A 24705-nucleotide genomic window follows, 5' to 3' on the forward strand; every position below is an offset into this window, starting at 1 on the left:
TGAGAGATGGAATTTAAAAAGTAGGGTTAATATTATTGTTTCTTTGTGTTAAGTTGGTATGAGAAAAACATGGTAATCATGCATGTCAATTAGTCAAATCATTCAACAATAAACTAAAAGATTTTATACTTCATGGTCTTGCATTTCATCACTTGCACCTAACTTCAGACAACAGTTTAGTTTGCTATATAGTTAGGTCTGAGTTGAACTAAGAAATTATTATCCCTTATGTAAATAGAATGCATTGTACATATACATACATGTGCAATTCATTGTCATTATTCAGATTCCATATACCTACTTGCTAACATTTATTTGTAACACAAAAACCAATGCTTCCCCTGTTTTTGCAGTCATGTGCAGACATGTGTAGGCAGAGTGGTAAAAATCTGAGTAGCTTCTAACACGTTTCCAGCTGAGCTCCAGCCCGGTGACACGGCCTCGTTTCAAGCTCTCATAGTATAAACAAGTGTATTTCGTGCAGTCTGTTTAATGCTATGAGTTTTTTGTTTTTTTGTTTGTTTGTTTTGCATAATTGTGCTTCTGTTGGTGACTTCACTATTTAAAATGGCCCCAAGCATAGTGCTAACGTGCTGTCTACTGTTCCTAAGTGCAAGAAGACAGTGATGGGACTTAAAGAGAAAATATGTGCTTTAGATAAGCTTCATTCGGGCATGAGTTATGACGCTCTTGGCCGTGAGTTCAATGTTAATGAATCAACAACAGACATTAAATAAGGTGTCTTTAAACAGAAACCCACACAAAACAAGGTTATGTATTGATCAGTTGATGAAGATGTGACGTGGGGTTCAAAGAAACCTAACCCTGTATTTCCCCTACAAGCAATGGTTCAGTATTCATTGATTCAGTGTTTGAGTTGACTACACAGAACATAACTACCATATGTAACAAGAATTAACTGTACTTATTAATTAATAATCTACCTAGTAAGGATACAGATCTGAAATGGCACATCAAAGTTTAAGTAAAAAGCTGATTCAAAAATCGAGCAAAAAGATTTAAAAAGATTTAAAAAATTGGTCAATTTCTTCCTTATAAGGTATTAGCTATTAAAGATAACTTTTAATTTCAGAATAAAGCTTGGCTGGAAGCAACCAGGTATACCATAGTCTAAAATTTAGATTTATGACATTGCTTCAGTACTTCTCAAGTTCTAAAGGGTAGAAAATGAGCTTTATAAAATTACATTTTCAGATAAAATATATCCTGATGCAACTTACTATTAAAAGCAGAATATTATTGTAAGCATTGTACATAGAGGGATGTGAACCATTTAGGAAAGCAGAAAGTCTAATTTTTGTATTGTAAATAATGAGAGGAACACATCATAGATGTAGCTTAGCTTAGTTAATTTTGAATTCAAAGAAATAGTGGCACATAGTCCATTATTAATGGGAGAAGTATCTTTAAAGAGGTAACTCACTCTCATGGAAAAACAGCAAGTTAAAAAAATCATGAAAATGAAAGGTATTTCTATTAAGCTTACGTGTGTTAAAAAATAAAGAAGGTTCATAATGAAGTGTGTAGCACCTTCCTTTTATTAGTAAAAGGAACTATGGTATATGCAGCAGCTGTGAACCTGCTGCTCAACCCAGGAAAAATCAAACATTATAGAGTAATGTTACCAATTACCATTAAAGCACAAAGTCCTCTTTACTACCTATTTCTCTGCCTACCCCTCAGAAGAAATGATCCCTGAGGATTTGAGGTTTATCACTCCCCTTTATTTTAAAAATAACTTTTATCATTCACAATAAAAGATACAAACTTTGCAAGGATGCAAACTCTAAAATGTATATGCTTTAAAACATCACAAGTTTAAGCATGCTTCTGAGAAAGGACTAATATAATCAAGGGGTAACTGCTGATTTTATATGTAAAAATAACTGGAATGAACATCAACTCCTCACTGTAAACTAATCATTGTGCTGCCATGTATACCAATAAGAGATTTTAAAAAATTCATCTAGAAATATAATGTAAAAGTATAAGAAACTCTTCACCCTACCTTCTAAACTCCAGATACAAATATTCTCTTCCTGGCTGAACTTAGATTTAATACAAATTAATTTTTAAGCACATGTACTGTTTTGATACCTTAACTTTGTGAAAAATAAAGATCAATAGTGAGCTCCTACAAATGAGTGAGTTTCAGAGTCTTTCCACGGAGGTCACACATATGACTGAAGACGGTGGCAGTAAAGGAAAGAAAACTCTCATGCTGATTAAGGATCATGCATTTATTTGGTCAGTGTATTAATCATTGGCATAATTAACACCTTTTAAAATGAGCAGGGATTTGTATTTTTTTCTCATAGAGCTGATCTACTCTCTTGAAGGGAGACAGTTAAATACTTGAAAGAGGCTGAGTAACTTCCTTTTGGATTACAATGGTCCTTACCTGGTCATGCTCTGTCCTAGCCCCAGGGCTAAACCAATGGCTGCAGAGGAAAGAAAAAGGCAGTTAGAGGGAACCTAACTAAAAGCACAAGCTCTCACATGATCAAGCTACACGTGCTTTAAGGAATTTATTTGTCACCAGCAACAGAGCCTTCAATATGCTTTATTTTAATGGATATTTCATTTAATTCTAGACTTAGACCAATGTTGACAGAAATGTAAAAGTGCTCATAACCTGGTAATTTTCAATTTAATAAGCAAACTGAGTTAGAATTACATTTCCATTTAATTATGTTAACATAAACTGCTGGGACTGTATTCATTTTATGAATCAATTCTGGTTATAAAATCTACAAATGCTATCATTTACCACAACTTAATTATAGCATCATTACAACAAATTACGACCTTTTGATCGTTGGAGTTATAAAAAAATGTTAAAAATACAAGAATATTACATTGTCTAGCTATGCCCCCAGGAGCAATACACAAAGCCCTTGATATGAATTCTGCAGCATCAGCTGAGGTACCTTGGACCTATTCCCTCCACAGTTACAACAACCTAGATTCTGGCTGAGAACAAGTTCAACAACATCAAAAATATAGAAGTTACTGCATCATCAAAGCCTTGCCTTCTCACATAGCCTAGCCCAGACCATTTTGCTTCAGCTGCCCCGGGACTCTTAACACTGACGTATCTGGCAGTACCTTTTCCATAGGAGTTGTTATCATTAGCTATGCGCCCAGTCCTCTGGCAGTATTTTGCATAAAAAACCTAACTGTAAACATCAAGGACTAGGAAATTGAGAGAGGTATTATGGCAAATCAATCACTAAGGCCCACAATCACAGGGAATGATACTAACATTACTATTAATGCTATTTATGATTTCAACAACCATAATACCGAGTCCCTCTATGTACTAATTAAGCACGTGGCATGGTTTATTTCCCATCTTCACAAAATCCTTACAAGGTTAGGCTCATGTTCCAAATACAGAAATGAGGGCTCAAATGTTAGCTTACTTGTATAAGGTGTATTTTCACCACACCACGCTGCAGAAGGGCAAGCGGCTAGAAAGGGTTTACATGTCCTAGGACTCTCTAAGACTTCTTTGCATTCTCCAGCCTCTGTGGTATTAAAACCAGGAACAAACAGCCTCTTCATTAATAGGCCTTGTCTATACATTAATATAGTATTTCTCAAGCTCAAAGATAGTGACAGTGATGCTCCTAGGCAGGTCAGATTCCACCAGTGATGGGGGAATGGACATTTATTGGTATTAGTCAATAACATCTGGATTAATTACCAAATTCATTAATCATTCACTGTAGTTCCTCTGACAGCTTGACTAAGATATTTCCCCTTTGATTTGGATTGTGCCTTTTCTCGATTCAAAGAAAAACATTTTTCTTAAATCAAATGCATACACACAGTTTAAAAGAAAAAAAAACTAAAAGGATTAAAAATAGTAATTTCTTGTTCCATCTATCCTGACTCCTAAGCTCTGTTGAGAGAAACCACTGTCAACTCTTTTAGTCCTTTTGTTTTGTATTTAATGCTATATTTCTAAAGAATAAGGTTATACCAATAGCTTGTGATTCACTGATTTTAGATGTGAGGTACTGACTTTCTATTATCATAGACTTAGCTCTTTTTTTAATCTCCTAACCCTCTATTTTCAATTATAGTATCTTTTTAATTAATCAGTTGTGAACGCAGACATTATTATGACTACATGAATACTTTCTGCTGCTAAGGTTTTCTTTTTGTTTTTCCTAAAGTTGATATTTGCCTTGTTTTTGCTATTTTTTTCTATGTACCTGCCAGCCTTCTTAATTTTTCTAGTACCTGCCAGCCTATCTTTATTACATTCTTATTTTTATCATTGTTAGTTTTCAAATATTAAAACATATCTGAAAATATGCCCATCCCTTACTCCTCCCTCCTCTTCAGCCTCCAGTGATCTCCTCCCAAAGCCCTCTGTCTACTTGGTCTCATGTGAGCTGTTGTTCTCCAGATCTGTCCTGGAACTTCCTTGGCTCTTATTGGGTGTTCATGTCATTTCTCTCCTTTGCCGCACCGCTTGTTCCGAATCCTGCACCTTCTCAGTTCATTTCCACCTTTTGCTGAAGAACTCACTCAAATAGTGAGAATGGTTGAGAAGTGTATCGTTTGAGCTGATTTTTTCCCACTTGTTTGTCTGTTTTCTTCTTCATATTCTTATTGTTTGAGTTGATTTTTTTCCCACTTGTTTGTCTGTTTTCTTCTTCATATTCTTAAGTTTTCAATAGGCCGAAAAAAAAAATGCTCATTCTCGTTGCTTTGAATGTGATCTGGAATTTTTTCCTCTGGATGCTGTTAGAAGTGTTTAATTTCTCTAGTAGTGTGCATTTTTCATTTGCTGCGTTGGCTGAGACCTCACAATCAAGAGATCTGGGTCCTTCAGTGTGAGAAAATTTGTTTTCGCTTTTTTCTCTCTCTGGAATGCCTAATAATTAAATATTAGATCTTCTAAGTTGATCTGTTAGTTTTTCTGACTTTTTTCCTCCTGAAATTTGTCTTTTTGTTTGCCTGCTAAATGATTTATCAATCTTTACATGAAATATTTATTTTGAGATAATTGTAGGTTTACTTGCAGTTGGTTGTGATCCTGTGCACCCTGTTTCCCAAAATGATAATATTTTGCAAACTATAGTGTAACATCACAACTAAGATACTGACACTGATACAGACCAGATACAGAACAATTTATTACCACAACGATCCTTCATGTTGCACTTTTATAGCCTTACCCATTTCACTCCAACCCTCAATCTCCTATATTTAATCCCTGTTAACCCACTAACCCATTCTCTATTTTTATAACTTTGTCATTTAAATAATGTTACACAAATGGTATGATGCAACCTTTTCAGACTGGCTTTTAAACTCAGCATAATTCTCTGAAAAGTCAGCGAAGTTGTTGATGTATCAATAGTTTATTCCTTTTTATTCGGAGTAGTATTCCACTGTATAGGTGTACATAGTTTGTTTAACCATTCACTTATTGGAAGACTTCTGAGTTGTATCCAATTTTGGGCTATTATGAATAAAGCTGCTGTTAACCTTAGTGCAGAGGTTTTTCTATGAACAGTGTTTTCACTTTGGTGGGATCCATGACCAAGAGTGCGATTGCTCGTTAGTATCGTAGTTGCATGTTTAGTTTCGTAAAACTGCCAACATTTTCCAGAATGGCTACGCCATTTTATAATCTCATCAGCAATGTATGAGTAATCCAGTTTTTCCACATCCTCATTGGCATTTGATGCTGTCACTATGTTTTACTTCAGCCAATCTGATAGCTATGTAGTGATATCTCATTGTGGTCCTAATTTGCATTTCTCTAATAGATAATGACGCTAAACATATTTTTGTGTGCTTATCTGCTATTTGTATATCCTCCTTGGTAAAATGGAGGTTCATGTCTTTTGTCCATTTTCTAACTAGATTGTTTTGTTTTTTAACTGTTTTATAACTATTAAATTTTGAAAGGTCTTTATATATTCTAGATACTAGTCTTTTGCTAGATACGTGGTTTGCAAATATTTTCTCTCAGTACGTAGCTTCTTTTTATCCCTTTAAAGGGACTTTTCCAGAACACTAGTTTTAAATATTGTTGAAAAGACTATTCTTCCTTCATTGAACTGCTTTTGCAACTTTGTCAAAAATCCATTGACTGTATTTGTGTGTGTGCGGGGGGAGCTATTTTTGGGGCTCTCTATTCTGTTACATTGATTTATGTGCCTTTCCCTCTGCCAATACCACATAGTCTTGAATACTGTAGCTATATAGTAAGTCTTGAAATCTGGTAGGATGATTCCTACAACTTTATTGTTTGTTAAAAAATTGTTTTTGCGATTCAAGTTCCTTTGCTTTTCCATATACATTTAAAAATAATCTTTGCTGTATTTACAAAAATCTTGCTGGGATTTTGATAAGAATTGCATTAAACCTAACTATCAATTTGGGGAAAACTGACGTCCTTACTATGTTGAATCTTCCTACCTATGAACCATAAAGTCTGTTCATATTTGTGGATCTCTTGATTTCTTTCACCATTTTAATCTCCCACTTCATTTTTCATTTCTTTTGCTTTTTCTTCAAAATGTATGAGGAAAATGTTCAAATATTCAATAAAGTTAAAAGCATCTTAGAATGAATACCCATATACCACTATCTAGATTCTACTATTAACATTTTACTCTACTTGGTTTATAAATTATCTGTCTATGGCATCTTTTGATGAGCAGGTCCTTTTTTCCTGTTTGTTCCTCTCTTTATACTGAAGTATTTTCTCAAATATCTGGTGATCCTTACTTATCTAGTCAATATTTAAAAAGGCACTACAAAACTGATCAGAAGAGTTTTTTCAACATATAAGTTTATCTACAGGATGATCATACAAGTGTCTCCTCATGGTGGAAACTTACAATGTTACTGTCTTGTCTATTTTTCTCAGATTAGTAAATTTCTGAAGAAAAGAAAGATTTACTTTCTTGACTGAGACATATTATTTCAGCTCCGTGCCCCACCCTATTTCGAAGTTTTCAGATTTTCTAGGGCCTGTGAGGGACAAATCAGCATTTATTTCATCAGACTCTTACGTTTATATTTATTCTACCTGCCTACTTAGGTGCAAATCTCCAAGTGCTTCTAACTCTAGAAATTGGCTGAAATCTCTAATCTGCTGAAATGTTCCTTCTTTGTCATTGTGTGTTTACATCTTTTTTCTTCTTTCTAGTGGAATCCGGGTAGGATGAATAAAAATAAACGTTCAGGGCAGGAAACAACCCAAGCGACAGTGGTATCACTGAGGCCATGAAGAAATGTTTTAAGAAGGCAGTGGTCACTGGTGTTAAATATAGAGAAATCAAGTCTGACAGGAACTGAGAAAACACAACTGGAGGGGTCACTGGTGAGCTTTTCCAGAGAAGTTTCTAGAAAGTGATGTGGGAAGAAAGCAGGATTATAATATCATGGTAGGGTGGAGAAGAAGGATCTATACAGTAATCTACTCTTTCTAGAAGTTTGGCTTTCAAAGTATGAGAGAGAGAAAACACATTGGAGTTAAAGAAAATTAAAGGGGAGGTTAAAAAATGTAGTAGATGATGAAAGAAGCTTTTGGAAAAGAAAAGAAAACCTTTCAATCAAAAGCATAGGTGTTAAAAGTTAGCCTTGGACAGGAGAAGAGAGATCTTTTCCTCTAAGTCTAAGAAAAAGGGGAGTGAAAGCATATTTGGATAAGTTTATCCAAATTTAAATAGCAGTCTTAATGAGTCTAAAGAACATAGGTAGTGAACATAAGATAAAAAAGCGGAGAGAGTATTAGGTTGTGGTAAGAAAATGGTATAATACCATTCAAAATTTCAGAGCTCTATTAGTTCTGGGTGATGTTTATATTTAAGAGCAACCTGGGGAGTTTCTCAAGTAGCAGTCAGATGAAGAACACTGGATTCCAGGAGGGAAAAAAAAAAACTGTGCTAGGTGCCAGCATGTACTATTCCATCCAATCGCTGCCATGGCTTTGTTGATCATAGGAGTATTCAACATGCATTGAGCCCTTACCAAGGCCATTTAATCCTTAAACTACTTTAGGGGTAGTTACTAATACCATTCCGCAAATAAAGAAACAGGCTCAGAGAGATTAAGAGGTTTGCCAAAGATTTCATAACTAAGTGGCAGAGCGGGAATTCAGTTAGGTCTCCTGATTCCAAAGCCCATGTCCCTTCCAACCATTACACATGTTGTCATCAATTAGGATAGCTGAAGTTGATGCAGGGAAGAAAGACTAATTCAAGTGCCAAAGTCCTGTATGAATGAGGGCAAATAAGGAAAGGCAGATAGTAGTATTAACCTCAGACAACAAAAAAAGTTTTACCCAGGAATAACAAAGGAATAATCTGGAAAGGGCAATAATGCTGTCGGAAAATGGTGGCCTCTGTGTCCTAGGGTTTATAGGAATGAGAGGAGGCGAATGGCTTCCTCCTTTGAGCAGCCTGTTGAACTCACCCTGGCAGCTTTAGATGCTTCCTCTTCCAAACTCCCAATGTCTCTGCCGATATCTCCACTAAAGCTATTATATTCGTATACTGCAGTTGATTATTTATCCTAATAAAAAATCAGAGGTCCTTGAGAAAAGGATAATGATAGTAACACTAAGAGAAATAGTGGTAGCAACTGTAGAAAATGTGGTAGAAGTAGTAATCAAAGTTGCAATAAAAGCACTATCACCACTCAATAAGTGTTAGTTGTGTGCTGGTTATCATTCTCATGGCCATACATGAATTATCTCATTCAATTCTTACAACAACTTTATGAAATAGTCCTATTACCATTCAAGCTCACACAGCTAGCAAGTACTGGAATCAGAATTTGAATTCAGTCTGTGTGATTCCATATCTTGTATTTTATATACTTCCCCTTCATTTCCTTCAAGTACTATCATGTTTTGGGGGCATAATGGAAAGGATTGGTTTTCTTTTCTTTCTTTTTTCTTTCTTTTCTTTCTTTCTTCTTTCTTTTTCTTTGTATTGCCATAATCTAGCATAATACATGGAAAATAAAAGTTACTTAATAACTTTCTAGTGAAAAATGAGCAAACAAGGAAACACAGGAAGTAGCATCCTTGAAAGTCAGAGTCAAGTTTACGCAAAGGCAGAGGAAGGAAAAAATGCTCTGAAAGAGAATGGGTATTTATTGATATGTATTTACACTGGAGCCAAGGTTCCACACGGGCTTCATGGAGAGACTAACAGTGATAGAAAAATCTGGGAGCAGGGAGCACAGAAGAGTTTAAAACTGATCGACTGTAAAGAATGGATGGGCTTAGAGACACAGGCAGGTTGCCTGTTCTCACAATTCATAGGGTTGAATGTGGTTTCCAAATTCAGTTCTCCCTCTAGGACACAGATGCAGTTTAGGGAGGTCTAGGAACTAAGCCTGGCATATTATTTCATTTACTCCTCACTGCGGCACTGCTGGTAACAGGAATAGTTATCACCTATCGAGCCCTCAGTACAGTGCTCTTTCAAGTACAGTAGAGCAGTTGTGGTCGGTAACTCTGTGGAGCAGAAATAATTTTTTTTTTTTTTTTTTTTTAAGAATGACCAGAAAATAAACCTTTAGGAAAGAAGGTTTCTAAAAACTAAGATCTCTGCAGATGCAGAGTTCCACACTAATTCCTTCTCACTGTTTCTTAATCCCCCCTTTCCTCACCCACAGTGTTGAACTACAGGCAGCAGAAATGTATAGGATTTCATGGGAAGTCAATTAATATTATATCTAGACAAAAGGACAAAATCAACCTCAAGATTCTTAACTGAGGTCTCCTAAAAATGTACTTTTCAGAAGGAAAGAGCTATTGCAACTTGTAATATGGATTTTTATTGTTAGAGATAAGTTTCTGTTTTTGGACTCAGAGGCATAATTTCATTTTAACTTAATGGTGGGTCTAGTATATATAAAATGATCTAAACCTGTGCTAATATGGTAGCCACTAGCCGTATATGGTCATTTAAATGTATTTAACTTAATTAATTAATTAATTAATTTATTTTTTGAGACAGAGTCTTGTTCCATCACCCAGGCTGGAGTGCAGTGGCACAATCTCGGCTCACTGCAACTTTCACCTCCTAGGTTCAAGTGATTCTCCTGCCTCAGTCTCTGAACTGGTTGGGATTACAGGCATGTTCCACCATGCCAGCTAATTTTTGTATTTTTGTAGAGACAAGGTTTCACCATGTTGGCCAGGCTGGTCTCGAACTCCTGATATCAAGTTATCCTCCCATTTTGGCTTAAATTTAAATTAATATTAAAAATTAAGTTTCTTAATTGCAATAGTTACACTTCAAGTGCTAAAGGCATATGCGGTTTAATAACTACCATACTGGGCAGTGAAAATTCATAACGTTTCCACTACTGTAAAGAGTTCTTCTGCTGGGTAACACTGGTCTAAGTGGATTATCACTAAATATATGAATTAACTTTTAAAATGGTATACAGTCTTCTATACCGACAGTTTCCCTGTGAACTATAACTACTTTATTGAAGAGACTTGCAAGTATGAAAAATTACACATGAGAGAGGAGGGAGGGGGACAAAGAAGTAGAAATATATGTCAAACTCCTAACCCAATATACTGTAACAGGGTTTCATAGATCGAGATACGGAAATAAAAATTAGGGCAAGACAACAGAGTATTAAGAAGCCATGTGACTAGGTAAGAACAGATCTTGGTAGCAATCGTAAGGAGGATGTCAAAAGACGAATAGGGCACATTTATCAATGTAGAAATTGACAGGGAGTTCATTCACACCAAATGAACAATAAATAAGCAAAAGCAAACCAAAATCTTAAGTGGCTTTCCAAACACTCTTAGGAGAAAGAATCTGTAACATGACCTACCACGTTTGGCATCATGTGCTCCTTGCTGATCCTTTTCTGGTCTCATTACATACCACATGCTTTTCCTCTCTGTATTGTTTTAGCATTCCTTTAGTTTCTTGAACACAACACATATGATTTTCTCTGCTTGAAATGCTTTTCTTGCCACCAATTCATTTAGATCCTAGAGATCTCATTAGCCGTCCTCAATTCTAGTCTCAATGTCTAGTTCAAATTCAATTTTTACAAGTTCTTCTTTAGAGTACTTAGCTCAGCATATAATAATGCATTTATGTGTCAGTGTATAATTATACATTTGTGTGTGTGCTGACTAATCTCTATTATCTCTATCACATTGTAAGTAATGTGAGAATCACAACAACCGTGATCATGTCGTCTTATTCACTACTGTAAACCCAGCAACTAGTACACCCTCATAAATATCTTCTGAATGAATGGACAAATGAATGACTTGAGATATAGGATGGAGTTTCATCAACTATGGTTGCTATGTTATTCTATATGAAGGTAAAAGAATGAGAACACTGGGCTGTGTGATCTTTTAAGATTTCTTTGGGTTCTTATGCTCTATGGACTAGAAGACCACGATGCTAAAGGTATTCCTCACTCAATAAAATGTCCTATGTAACAAAAAGTCAACTCTAAAATTATGCTCAAGAGGCCCTGCTAAAACTTTTTTTCTTGTATTAAACTACGAATTTTACGTAAATTCAGGAAGTTCAGCCTCATGCGGTTACTAAATCAGAAAGACTTAAGCTTGGATACAGGCTCTGCCACTTACTGACTAGGTGAATTCTGACAAATTGTTTTATTTTCTGAGTCTCAGTTTCTTCCTCATGCATAAAATAAACTTAACCACTCTCAGTATTTGGAAGGCTTAAAACAACACTAAGAAATTGGCAGATGATGTTTAAAATAAATATTAATTTTCTTCCCCTAACAGTACAGTGGAATATAGTAATATGTAAACCTTTATTCCGTAAGTTTTAACATGCAACAATTACCTTTTAATTTCTAACTGTCTATAAAGAAACAAGTGCCAAAGGGCGTTACTTATACCCTAACAGGTTTAGCATGTTAACCAACAATTAATAGAGGCTTAATAAATTTGTCTTTTTAATTAATTTTTGGTTGAGTGATGTGTAGTGTGTGACTTCAGAAATGTCAAATTATTTATTAAATGGGGTCTAATACCTGCTATGACTATTTGAGAGAGGTAGTAAAAAATACTAAAAACAGTGGTGCATATGAAAATTGTCTGAAAAAATAAAATACAATGTACAATATAAAGTATGTCATTATCATCATCATTTTGAAATGTTTCATACCTAGTTTAATAATTTCTGTATTTTACTTAAGCACCTTGTAAAAATATCTTACATAAGAAAGGACTGTTACTATATTATATTTATTCTATAAATAAACTTAAGACATGTAAACTAAATGACTCACCCATGGGAATCACAATAAATCAGAAGAGGAATTGATCTGTATTTCTTATTTATCTCAATCTAGAGTTAAAGACACTTTCACTATAAAGCAATAGCTGTTAAATTTCAAAGTGTAAAAAGTATTCCCAATGAACATAACCTTTAATCCAGGCAAATCTTGCTTTAAGCAAACTCGGTATTTACACAAAAGATAAAATAAGGGGTGAGTATTTGCTTTATAAAGGAATTCGTCATAGGATAATAATGAGTTACCCATGTGCATTTAAAATAAGTTTGATTTACATACAATTCCTCAGGTAAATATCCTCTACTTAAAACTGAAATAAAACTAAAATATATAAATTGCACAATCGATTAAGAAATCACATTTATCTCTATTTAAAAGCAAGTATCTCACCAGTGATTGGAAAAAGAAAAAATTTCTGGAACCATTTACAGAGTACATAAAGGGAGGCTGAATTAATAAGAAGTAACTCCATTTTTATGCTTACATATATTTTTAATGCAGTCATATATTAATTTTATTTTTAACATTTTAACATTTGTAGCTTTAAAAAGTCAACAGAATAATTAAAATATAATTTCAAAACTTAGGTTACTTTTACTGAGAAATTAGATACTAATTGATCCTAGTCAATATTGATCTTAGTCAATATTTCATTTCTCTGTACTACATATTTCTGATTAAAAGAAACTTATCATACATTAATGATTGGACTTTAAATACAGTAATATGTTTTTCAAGGAAATAATTACTAGATGGTATTTAAAACAATTTGTACACTGTTGTGCTATTTTATTAAAATGATTGGATTTTTATATTATGACACTCTGGAAGGATTTTCTGTATCTGTCTTCAAAAATAAGACTGCAGCCTGGAGCAGTGGCCCACGCCTATAATCCCAGCACTTTGGGAGAAGAAGGCGGGTGGATCACTTGAGGTCAAGAGTTCAAGACCAGCCTGGGTAACATGGTGAAACCCCATATCTACTAAAAATACAAAAAAGTGGCTGGGCATGGTGGTGCACGCCTATAGTCCCAGCTACTTAGGAGGCTGAGGCATGAGAATCACTTGAACCTGGGAGGCGGAAGTTGCAATGCACCAAGGTCGTGCCACTGCATTCCAGTCTGGAGTGAGTCATCTGGCTTTTTCGTCCTCTAAATATAAAAGTAACATGTCCACTGAAATAAAGTTTGGTAGATACTAACATGTACCCCTACCTCACCTGCTCCTAGTAAAATACAAAACGAACTAGCAATCCCATCATCAGTACCAATTTTAGTGTTTATTTCTGGTGGTGGTTTGTCTTATATCTTCTGCAAGCTAGTCTCTGAACTGAGTCTTTCTGAGCCTCAAGTTCTCATCTATAAAATTCAAGTGACTGGACTGGACAGCACCTAAGGTTCGTTCTAGCTCTAGTACTTGCTTCTTCTGCCAATTATCAATTGTGTTTAACAAGTATTCAGTTGGTGCCTTCATGGATGCTTTCCATCACTAGTTAGCAGTAGAACCCGATAATCTCGAACCGAGGCCTATGATTTGAGTGTAACGCATTGTGATGTACAATGCAAGACATTCAAAGTACAAGACAAAGTCTCCAACCTCAGCAAGTTCTTGGTCCATCAATGGGAATAAAACATGCATTTTACAATTATATAACAAATAATAATATGACAAATACCACAATCAAATAAAAATAAAAAAGAAAAAAAATAGGAGATACAGAGAATGCTGATAGGAATTTGAGGGGAAACACCAATGATTCCTTAAAGGAGGTTATAGCAGATACTACTACTGCTTCCTCAATAGCTCTGAAATTGCCTCCTTCCAGATTTCTGGTTCTACCGGTAAACTAAACTGCTATTTGTTTAAACCATTACTTGTAGAATTTCTGTTACTTTTTCCTGAAAATATGCTATACAACAGTGGTCTTTACCATTTTTGAATATGTATTGCCTGAAATAGTTATGAAAACGCTCTCCTCACGTAATGTTAGGAAGCTATCTAACATTTTTCAACAAAAATTTAAACATTTGCAAGGATTTAATTTTCTATCAATTATAATTGATTATGAATTATCAATATATGATAATTTAAAATAAAACCATTACGCTACTCTTTGAAATATATACGTTGGTACATAAATATTACTGTGATTTGATATCCTCCACCATTTATTTAAAACAAAAACCAAACCAGGATGCACATTTCTTTAAAAGTTGAAAATTTTACATAGTTTATTTTTCTCCTTAACTCCTGTTTAACATATATTTAATATATAATCATATATTGGGTAACAGTAAACACAAAAATAAAACAACAGTAAACATAAAAATACAATTTTATTAGAAAGGCATCATTAATGAGGTTTCCCGCCAAATTAGTTCATTGACAAGTACGTCTTTTACTGTCAATTCTATTACCATCTTTTAATTTCATAGAGTGCTCAGAAACCTTGCTTACACAAACTGGTAAATGGAAAAAAAAGGAACCTGGTTAGCACAGTCACGTGATTATTTAAAGTCTTCTGGAGTTTTATGCCCAAAGTCACAAAACAACTTCTAGGTTAAGAAATATTTATAATAATCTAGCAGTTGCTGAAAAAAAAAGAATTAGAGGCTCGGTACAGTGGCTCACATCTGTAATCCCAGCACTCAGGGAGGCTGAGGCAGGCAAATGACCTGCAGTCAGGAATTTGAGACCAGCCTGGCCAACACAGTGAAACCCTGTCTTAACCAAAAAAATCCAAAAAAAAATTATCTGGGTGTGGTGGCGCACGCCTGTAGTCACAGTTACTCTGGAGGCTGAGGCAGGAGAATCGTTTGAACTGGGAGGTGGAGGTTGCAGTGAGCTGAGATCATGCCACTGCACTCCAGCCTGGGTGACACAGTGAGAATCCATGTCAAAAGAAAAAATAAAATAAATAAAATGAAGTAAACATGAAATAAAATTAGAAACTGTATACCTAAGTAGCAAAACGCTTTGTGATTTATTCATTAAATCCAATCCCTCAACATCAATACTAGCACGATATTTGAAATATCTCTGTTTAGAGCTCAGAAAGATTTTATAGTGTGCACCGAAGATTAGGATTGGTAGGGGTGTCTTTTTTCCCTAAGGAAGAAGAAAGGCACTGGGAAAAGTAAGAACCAGCAAAATAACCGGGGCTGATAATTTTCAGGAAAGACGTTTATAAATGGAAGCAAGGGATTTGAAAATTGACTCCCTTAAAACTACTGGTGATTCTGCTAGAAATTATTTGTATATCCTGAGGGTATGAGCACCTTAGTTGTTCTACTATGAGATGCTGAATTTGATAATAAGAGTCAGTTTCATGTATCTAACTCAGGGAGCAGGAGGAATGGAAGAAGGGTAACAGGCAGTATAGAATCACTTATTCCAGCTAGGAAGTTGGGGAACCATATAACTAAAACTCTCTGGCCAGAGTGGATACTGGCCATATACTTTCTTCTGTTAAAGGAGCTGATGGGAACATTTCAGATATTGGGTTTTTCTCCTAGAGCAATAAAAGAGACAAGCTGAAGTAAAATGGAGTCAGTTTTAAGGCAGACAGGCAGGCCAGTCCCTAGAAGGGCATCAACCTACGTAACTTAACTGGAAGTCTGTGTGTGTTTGTGTCTACACAACATTGCCTGTATACTTATTTATTTGTGTAAAAGAAAATTTCCATGATGTGGTGTCCTGTGGCTTCTCCTTGTCAAGAGTGGGATCTGTAAGGGACCTCCTCCTCATTGGCTCTACATAGGAAAGGGATGGGCCTGAAGAAAGGGATGAAAATATAGACTTACTAAATAAGCCTATAAAACATTATCAAGGCCAAGCATGGTGGCTCACAGCTGTAATCCCAACGCTTTGGGAGGTGGAGGTGGAGGTGGAGGTGGTATGGTTGCTTGAGCCCAGGAGTTCATGACTAGCCTGCACAACACGGTGAGACCACATGTCTACCAAAAAAAAGAAAAATTAGCCAGGCATGGTGGCCCATGCTTATGGTCCCAGCTACTTGTGGAGTTGAGGCCGGAGGATCACTTGAGCCTGGGAGGTCGAGGCTTCAGTGAGCCATGATAGTGACCACACCATTGCACTTCAGCCTGACCAACAGAGCAAGACCCTGTCTTTAAAAAAATAAATAAATAAAACAAAATATAATCTAAATTGAATTAAAGTCTTATAATCAGGCAATTGCAGCTGGGGAAATCACGTTTGGAACCCCTAAACGGAAACAGGCAGTGGCATGGAAGCTAGATTTAACAAGCAAAATGACTCTAGTCTAGATCTTCCTGAATACCTCTCTGTAGGATTTCGCTGACAAAAAGCATGAGCCTGCTGACTAAGATTTCCTAAAGACCCATACCTACTTGCTGGAGACCATGGCTTTGAACTGCCTCAGGGCAGAAGACATTAAACTAAGGAGACTAAGAGTAGAGGAAGAACATGGAGGCCAGCAGCATTTGCTGGCATGAAATTGTAACAACAAACACAACAGAAACGACTATATTTTTGATGAAATGCTAGTGCTGAAATAAATAACTTGGTCAACAAGAGTCTGTGACTGCTTAGTTCCTTAGGCAGATGACAAACCTCTTACTTTCACCAACAAGAAATGGGCTGATAAAACTGTGCAGTACCTTTTAAGGCATCTGCTGCTATGAAAATACCAGTTGAGATCTTCAGAGGAAGAATAACAAGTTAGGTTCTCCAAGAGAGGAGAGAGGGAATTGCTTGCCAAACTGGATATATGCGTTGTGACATGCTGAGTATTAAATATCTCATTTCCTGAATGAGAACTTTTGTTGAAATAGCCTACCTTAGGCCAGATGTAGTGGCTCACACCTGTATTCCCAGCACTTTGGGAGGCCGAGGCAGGCGGAAGGCCTGAGGTCAGGGGTTCGAGACCAGCCTGGCCAACATGGGGAAACCCCATCTCTGCTAAAAACACAAAAATTAGCCGGGTGTGGTGGCACGCGCCTATAGTCCCAGATACTCAAGAGGCTGATGCAGAAGAATCGCTTGAACCCGGGAGGCAGAGGTTGCAGTTAGCCGAGATTGCGCCACTGCATTCCAGCCTGGGTGACAAGAACGAGACTCTGTCTCAAGGAAAAAAAAAAAAAAGAAATAGCCTACCTTCTCCACAATTCTATAGTCTATGTATGCACTTTGAATTTATAGGCCACTATAAGATTATTATATCATTTTGCTATATCTGAGCAATAATCTCTATTTTTTATTTGTTAAGTAGTGATTTTAAAAAATAGAAACTAATGGATCCTAATATGTTTGCTTGCCACAAAAAAATTATTCAATAATTAATTCATGTCTTCCCAAAGGCCTTTTTAAAAGTTCAATCAAATTTGCAGGAGATATATGGTATTGATCTCAAATACACAACAAGTTAAGCTTTTCCAACAAAGATGTATTTACAGATAGAATTAACCCATGGAAATTCAAGCAATAATTTACCAAAGTCAAAGCTACAACTACTTAGTTTTTAAAAATTATCTAGTAAGTAGTCTCCTCCTTTTGTTGCAAAACGGAAATACATTCTGGTTGTTTCACAGCTCTTTGTATTATTACCAAATGCTTGGCAGTAGCAGGAAGTAGAGAAGTAATGAGGAAAAAAAAAAAAAAAAGTCTTTTTTTTTTTTTTTTTTTTTTTGAGAGATGGGAGTCTCGCCCTGTTTTCCAGGCTGGAATGCCTCTGCTCACTGTAACCTCTGCCTCCCAGGTTCAAGTGAGTCTCCTGTCTCAGATTCCCAAGTAGCTGGGACTACAGGCATGCACCACCACGACCAGCTGATTTTTGTTTTTTTTAGTAGAGACTGGGTTTCACGATATGTTGGCCAGGCTGGTCTCGAACTCCTGACCTCAGGTGATCTGTCCACCTTGGCCTCCCAAAGTGCTGAGATTACAGCCCTGAGCCACCACGCTTGCCCCCCCACCCACAAAAAAAACAAAAAACAAAAAACAAAACAACAACACAGTCTTTTACTCTTTTTTTTTCCATCTGTGATGGAGCCTCACTCTGCTGCCGAAGCTGGAGTCCAGAGGCATGATCTCAGCTAACTGCGACTTCCGCCTCCTGGGTTCAAGCGATTCTCCTTCCTCAGCTCCTGAGTAGCTGGGATTACAGGCATGTGCCACCATGCCTGGATAATTTTTGTATTTTTAGTAGAGATGGGTTTCGCCATGTTGGCCAGGCTGGTCTCAAACTCCTGACCTCAGGTGATCTGCCTTCCTCAGTCTCCCAAAGTGCTGGGATTCTGGGCATGAGCCACCATGCCTGGCTTAGTGCTCTTCATTTTAGTATTTTGGAAGGGTTGGGATAGAGAATAAGGATGGAGGTGTAGGAAAGCTTGATGCTACTCAATGTAATGAAAATTTAAATTTTTAAAGATAATATATACATTTCAATAATGCATGAATTTCAAATACTATCACAAATAACAGAATAACTATACTTAAAAATCTCCATTTAAATTTTGTCATGGTTTTCATTTAAATTGTTCTTACATTATTACCAATGGTAAATTATACTTACTCTTTTTAAAAAGTACAAATTAAACCAGCTTTACTAGTAGTAGCTAATAATTTCCCCAAAGAGCTAAGTAGAATACTTCAATAAGGTTATATAAACACATTGAGTACTCACTCATGGTGATGAGAATCTGGAGAAAAATGAACCATTCTCTTGTTACCCACTGGGCCAGGAGTGGGTACCTACAGGGAAATTTAAAAAGAAAAAATAAATTTCAGATTTGTATATAAAACGACCATGGATAATAGTGATATATCAATTTGAGGACATCACTCTAAAATTGAGAATACAAGATTTTCATATCTCTGACAACATTGCGTGGATCAAAAGTATAATTTAATTCCTGGTAAGAATACTCTACTTGTTTTGGTCTAGTGTATTTCCTCTGCTAGATTTTTTTTTTTTTTTTTTTTTTTTTTTTTGAGATGCAGTCTCGCTCTGTCCCCCAGGCTACAGTGCAGTGGCCCGATCTCAGCTCACTGCAAGCTCCGCCTCCCGGGTTCACGCCATTCTCCTGCCTCAGCCTCCCCAATAGCTGGGACTACAGGCGCCCGCCACCAGGCCCGGCTAATTTTTTGTGTTTTTAGTAGAGACGGGGTTTCACCGTGTTAGCCAGGATGGTCTTGATCTCCTGACCTCGTGATCGGCCCGCCTCGGCCTCCCAAAGTGTTGGGATTATAGGCGTGAGCCACGGCGCCCGACCCCTCTCCTAGATTTTTAAGACTATTTTAAAAAAATCTTGGCCGGGCACAGTGGCTCACGCCTGCAATCCCAGCACTTTGGGAGGATGAGGTGGGCGGATCACCTGAGGTCAGGAGTTTGAGACCAGCCTGGCCAACATGGTGAAACCCTATCTATACTAAAAATGCAAAAATTAGCCAGGCATGGTGGCACGCACCTGTAATCCCAGCTACTCGGGAGGCTGAGGCAGCAGAATCGCTTGCGTCCAGGAGGCAGAGGCTGCAGTGAACTGCCAGCTTGTCACTGCACTCCAGCCTGGGTGACAGAGCAAGACTCTGTCTCAAAATAATAAAAAATAAATAAATAAAAGACTATTTACAATAGTGTAAATATCCTTTTAAAAAACACAGACCAGTGACTTATTATGTTAAAAAAAAAAAAAGTTTAATTAGATCAGTGTTAAGCAGATATTTCCGAGGACCAATGTATTTGTAGCTAGATCCTAAATACAAATAACATGTATTATAACACATACATTTAAATATATACAAAAACTTAGATCAAGGAAGTGGTGAGCAACCCTTTTCATAGTTTCCCAAGAAGACAGGCGTCATCTGTGTATTTACATAGTATAAAATAAAATTTCATCTAAGAGAAAAATATTTTCACTCCTTTATTTCTAAATAAAATTTAAAATCTGAAGTAAGCTACTCCTATTTTTTTGTTTAGAATTTCATAACTTTCTTATATAGATGGTTCTCAAAGGGAACACAGCACTGCACAGGAATGAATCTATCAATCACAATTGACAAGGCATACATTTACAGCAAAAGGCTTTAAGTTATGTTCCATTTTAACAACAAAAAAACCCTCCGTAATTATAGAAGTGCCATTTATATAGGATGGGGGTTGAAAAGCATGAGACAGTAATAAAATTCCTCTTAGAGAAGACCCTAACATTTTCAAAACCTTACTTCTTCTAGTATCACTTGGGTTACAAGAATGCCAGCATATACTCAGAAATTCCAAGAAATGCAAATACTGCAAATGTGCACAGATGATGACATTAATAACCCTGTGGTTTGAGCACCACAGGTAAACATGTGGCTCAACTCCAGGACTGCATCCTGCATTCATCTCAAAATGAGGTTTTCATGCTATTCCAGTGGGTATCCCTGGAATACCGTAATCCATTTTCTACACTGTGGCTATGAGAAAAGCCGACTGTGCCTATGTCATGCTTTGTTAGAGGTTCATGATCACATTATCTCATGGTGAACCTGACACTTTTATTCAGTTTACAGTATGTTCTATGTACAGGCAACTTATTTCCTTTGCCAAGGCTGCTGACAACCTTTTCCACACTATATTAATCTTGTTTACTGACTTTATCTCGGTACAAATATCAGAAAACTAAACTTTTTATCTCAGAGAAAAAATAAACAACGTGTTGACAGAAGCAGAAGCTATTTTCAGGACTAAAATTGCTTGTTTACCTGAAGCTATACTTATGGAAAAATGTTTAAGTCTTGCTCTGGTTTGAAATACATAATCTGAAATTTAATAAATAAAGAAATTTCACATACACCCATGTGATAAATTGCCTGATGAAAACAAAGCAACTGAATACAATAAAACAGAATTTATAGCTAATTTATACCATAATACAAATGTAAGCTTTCAATCTAGTCAGAAATAATCATACTAGGTATTTCTCAGCAATCATATATATGTATAAAAAAACTGTAAGCTCAATTCAATTGCAGCAAGTAACCCACAAAAGATTTACAGTTTCAAGTGTAGATATTTACATGATTTTACATACTTACCTAGTACATGATCCCTTTAAAAAGACAGAGGTGTCTATCCTTGATTGTTATTTTAACTAAATTTTTGTTTTACTTTTAAAGATATGCAAAAATAGACACAGTTTAGAAATTTACTTTTTTTTAATGAAATAAAGCAACATATCATGATCTCTTCAGGGTCAATGTCAGTGGTCTGTCTCAGGAGCAAAATGTTCTTAAAACGGGAACCTTTTGCTACTGTGGCAACTAGACACACTTACCTAAAATTTGAGAATAATATCTTTAATATAGAATTCAGCTTGTGGAAAGCAGTGTTATACTGAAGTTTTAGTGAATGTTAAACTTTAAAACATGTTTAATCTGATTATTAGGAGAATACTTCAAAATACTATCAAACTTCAAGGAATACAGTTAAGGATTTCTTTCTAAAAGTTTCATCATTTATTCAAGATAGAAAATAATCTTTATAAAAATCAAAGAAGCAGTTTTAAAAATTAGATCAAAGTATTAAATTCTAGCATACAATTAAGTATGGTGACTGTTTTCTTTTCCAAAACATATGCTTTCTAGCGATTTCAGAACTGTCTTAGAAATCACAAATTTTGCCGGGCGCGGTGGCTCAAGCCTGTAATCCCAGCACTTTGGGAGGCCGAGACGGGCGGATCACGAGGTCAGGAGATCGAGACCATCCTGGCTAACACGGTGAAACCCTGTCTCTACTAAAAATACAAAAAAAATCGCCGGGCGAGGTGGCGGGCGCCTGTAGTCCCAGCTATTGGGGAGGCTGAGGCAGGAGAATGGCGGAAACCCGGGAGGCGGAGCTTGCAGTGAGCTGAGATCTGGCCACTGCACTCCAGCCTGGGCGACAGAGCAAGACTGCGTCTCAAAAAAAAAAAAGAAATCACAAATTTTAAGAAATTGTTTCACTTTAAATATCTAATAAAATATTCACATAGTAAAGTTTATTAGTGAGAAAAATACATTTTATTCCATAAGAATTCCATAAGATTAGATAGGAAACAGGTATTCTGTTCTTCATGAGAAACAGTATCTTCACAATCCAATTCTTATAATTGACAAAATCCTGGAGACAATCATTTATGTAATTAGTCAATATTAATGTTGATAACCTTAGACATCACATTACACGCCCTGAATCCTTATGATTCATTTGTTAAATATTACTACATAAATAACGACTACAATCCGAAATAAAGCAGATATATTTCTTTTTATTAGATGCTTATCACACAAAGTCTTAAGAAGTAAACTGAAAGTTAGAAAGGAGTTGATGGTTTCTAGATAACATAACTTTTGGTTCCTAATTGTAAAAGATCACATGGATCATAGATTTTGCTGTTGTTTAAATATTATCAATCTCAGGAAATAAGAATGTAGTAGCAAGAGATGAAAATTTAACAACAGTTGTACAAGTACCACTATCGATTCAGGAGGTCAATATGCACCAATATATTGGAAATTCTGCTAAATGATCAATTATCAATGACAAAATATCTGTTCTCTCAAAGTTATTAGACATATTAAAAGCAATTTCTTATTCTTTTTGTCCCTGATGTATTGACACCAATTTCCTGTTTTACTTAAAAGATAAAAAGCTGGTTTTACTTCTCATTTTCATTTAATTGTGTCATTATCAAATCCAATGCATGCCATACTATTCTTTCACAATTACATAACCAAACAAATAACTTTCCAAATCTGGTAAACTTCTCTGAGACACAAGAGTCTTGTAAGATTAATACAGAGGCCATTCAATATGGATGATATCTTACTTATATTCTCAATGATTAAGATTCCTTCTGTAAATTAATGAAGTTTCTTTTCATGGCCACATGTAAGAACAAGAAACCATCATCCTTTCTTCCCTCCTTCCAGTACAGCTGGTCCCCTTCAATTTTGCTCTGCTTTTCAACTATATTTTATTTGCCTTCCAAATTCTACTCTGCTTCAGTGCCCACACTGACAAACACTTATGTTGGCAAGCTGCCATTCAAAAGAAGGCCTTTCCATTTTGTGAAGACTGGTCAATCAAATATGCCTGGTCTCCAGGCTGTCGGGAGGCACTGCCTCAGGCTCCGGGCCAGTTTGTCAAGACCCAGAAGTTTCCGGTTTCTCTTACGGCAATTATTAATTTGACTCAACTTCTTTGAAGAAAGAAACAAGACTTTTAAGTAAAATAATATTCTAAATGTTTTACAGTAATTCATTTTAATTAATAGACATTGTAATAAATGTGTTGAATATTTATCTCCATACAGAAGAATAAAGGAAGATTCTTCGAAAGCATTTCATATGAGCGCACTTTTGTTTTTTATTGGTGTTTTAAAAGTTCTGTTACAAGATAGTTGGAGGAATGAATAAAATATTTCATTGTATCACCTATTCTTATTACAGAGTGGTCACAAATCACAAAAAGCACAATCTGTTTGGGGATGAGAAACATATTCAAGGAAATAACATTAAAATTACTTTTAAAGCAACATACAAAAATGTAAAAATTACTTTAGAATTGCTTTTAAAGAAAATACAAAAAGTGATAATTCAAGGAGCATAAATTGGATATCATTTATAAGATTAAAAGGAAACAAAGTAGTTATCTGATTTAAGAGGAATAAAAAAATCATCTCTAAGAAGGGAGTTGCATGCAATTTATCTCCCCCTGCTCCAATCCATCTTACCAATGTGCCAAATTCAACTTTCTAAATTGCTGCTTTTCACATGTCAACTTTCTCATTCCACAGCCATCCATGGCTCTACACTGAAAGTAAAATGAAAACTAATGAGATATGCATGCAAGGCTTTCCCTAAGCTGATCCTTACTTACTTGCCAATGTGATCTAGCACCTTATGCAGCCACCGAGAGCTTCTTATTCTAAATTCAGTACTGCTTAGTTGGTACAATTCAACTAGTAACCTAACACACATATAAAATTATGCTTAACCTTATCATGTAATAAGTGATATGTGTTCCCTTTCAGTTGGGTGATTTTAGTTATATTGTTACATTGAACTAATCTTTTTGATGTCTTGATAAAAGTCAAGTTATGGAGCTCCTCTAATTCCAAGGGTTGTTTTGATTGTTGTTTTTTAAACCGAAAAATATTAGTAAATATAATTCACATAATAATTCATATTTCACCTTTATCTGTCTAGATTTCTATTAAAGTAAAAATGTATTCATATGGCAGGCCAGGAAAAAATCCTCATCACTGGCTACAAGAAATGAAAAAATTGGTGCATATGAAATATATGTCATAAAAACAAACATCTAATGTATGCCTGGTAATGTGTCTAATGCTAGGGAGAAGTCACTAGAAATCCTTA

General features: G+C 35.8%; 1 protein-coding gene across 1 annotated transcript in view; it reads right to left on the minus strand.

Moving 5' to 3' along the window:
* Positions 1–24705, minus strand: part of GPATCH2 (G-patch domain containing 2) — a 201011-nt gene that overhangs the window by 65943 nt on the left and 110363 nt on the right. Inside the window, exons 6-7 of the mRNA XM_023203723.2 lie at positions 18986–19053; positions 2423–2462 (exon numbers count right to left, since the gene is read on the minus strand). Of these exons, the coding sequence (XP_023059491.1) occupies positions 2423–2462; positions 18986–19053 (108 nt within the window). The remainder of the gene's footprint in view (positions 1–2422; positions 2463–18985; positions 19054–24705) is intronic.

Source organism: Piliocolobus tephrosceles, chromosome 1, assembly GCF_002776525.5.
Source record: "Piliocolobus tephrosceles isolate RC106 chromosome 1, ASM277652v3, whole genome shotgun sequence".
Classification (NCBI taxonomy): Eukaryota; Metazoa; Chordata; class Mammalia; order Primates; family Cercopithecidae; genus Piliocolobus; species Piliocolobus tephrosceles.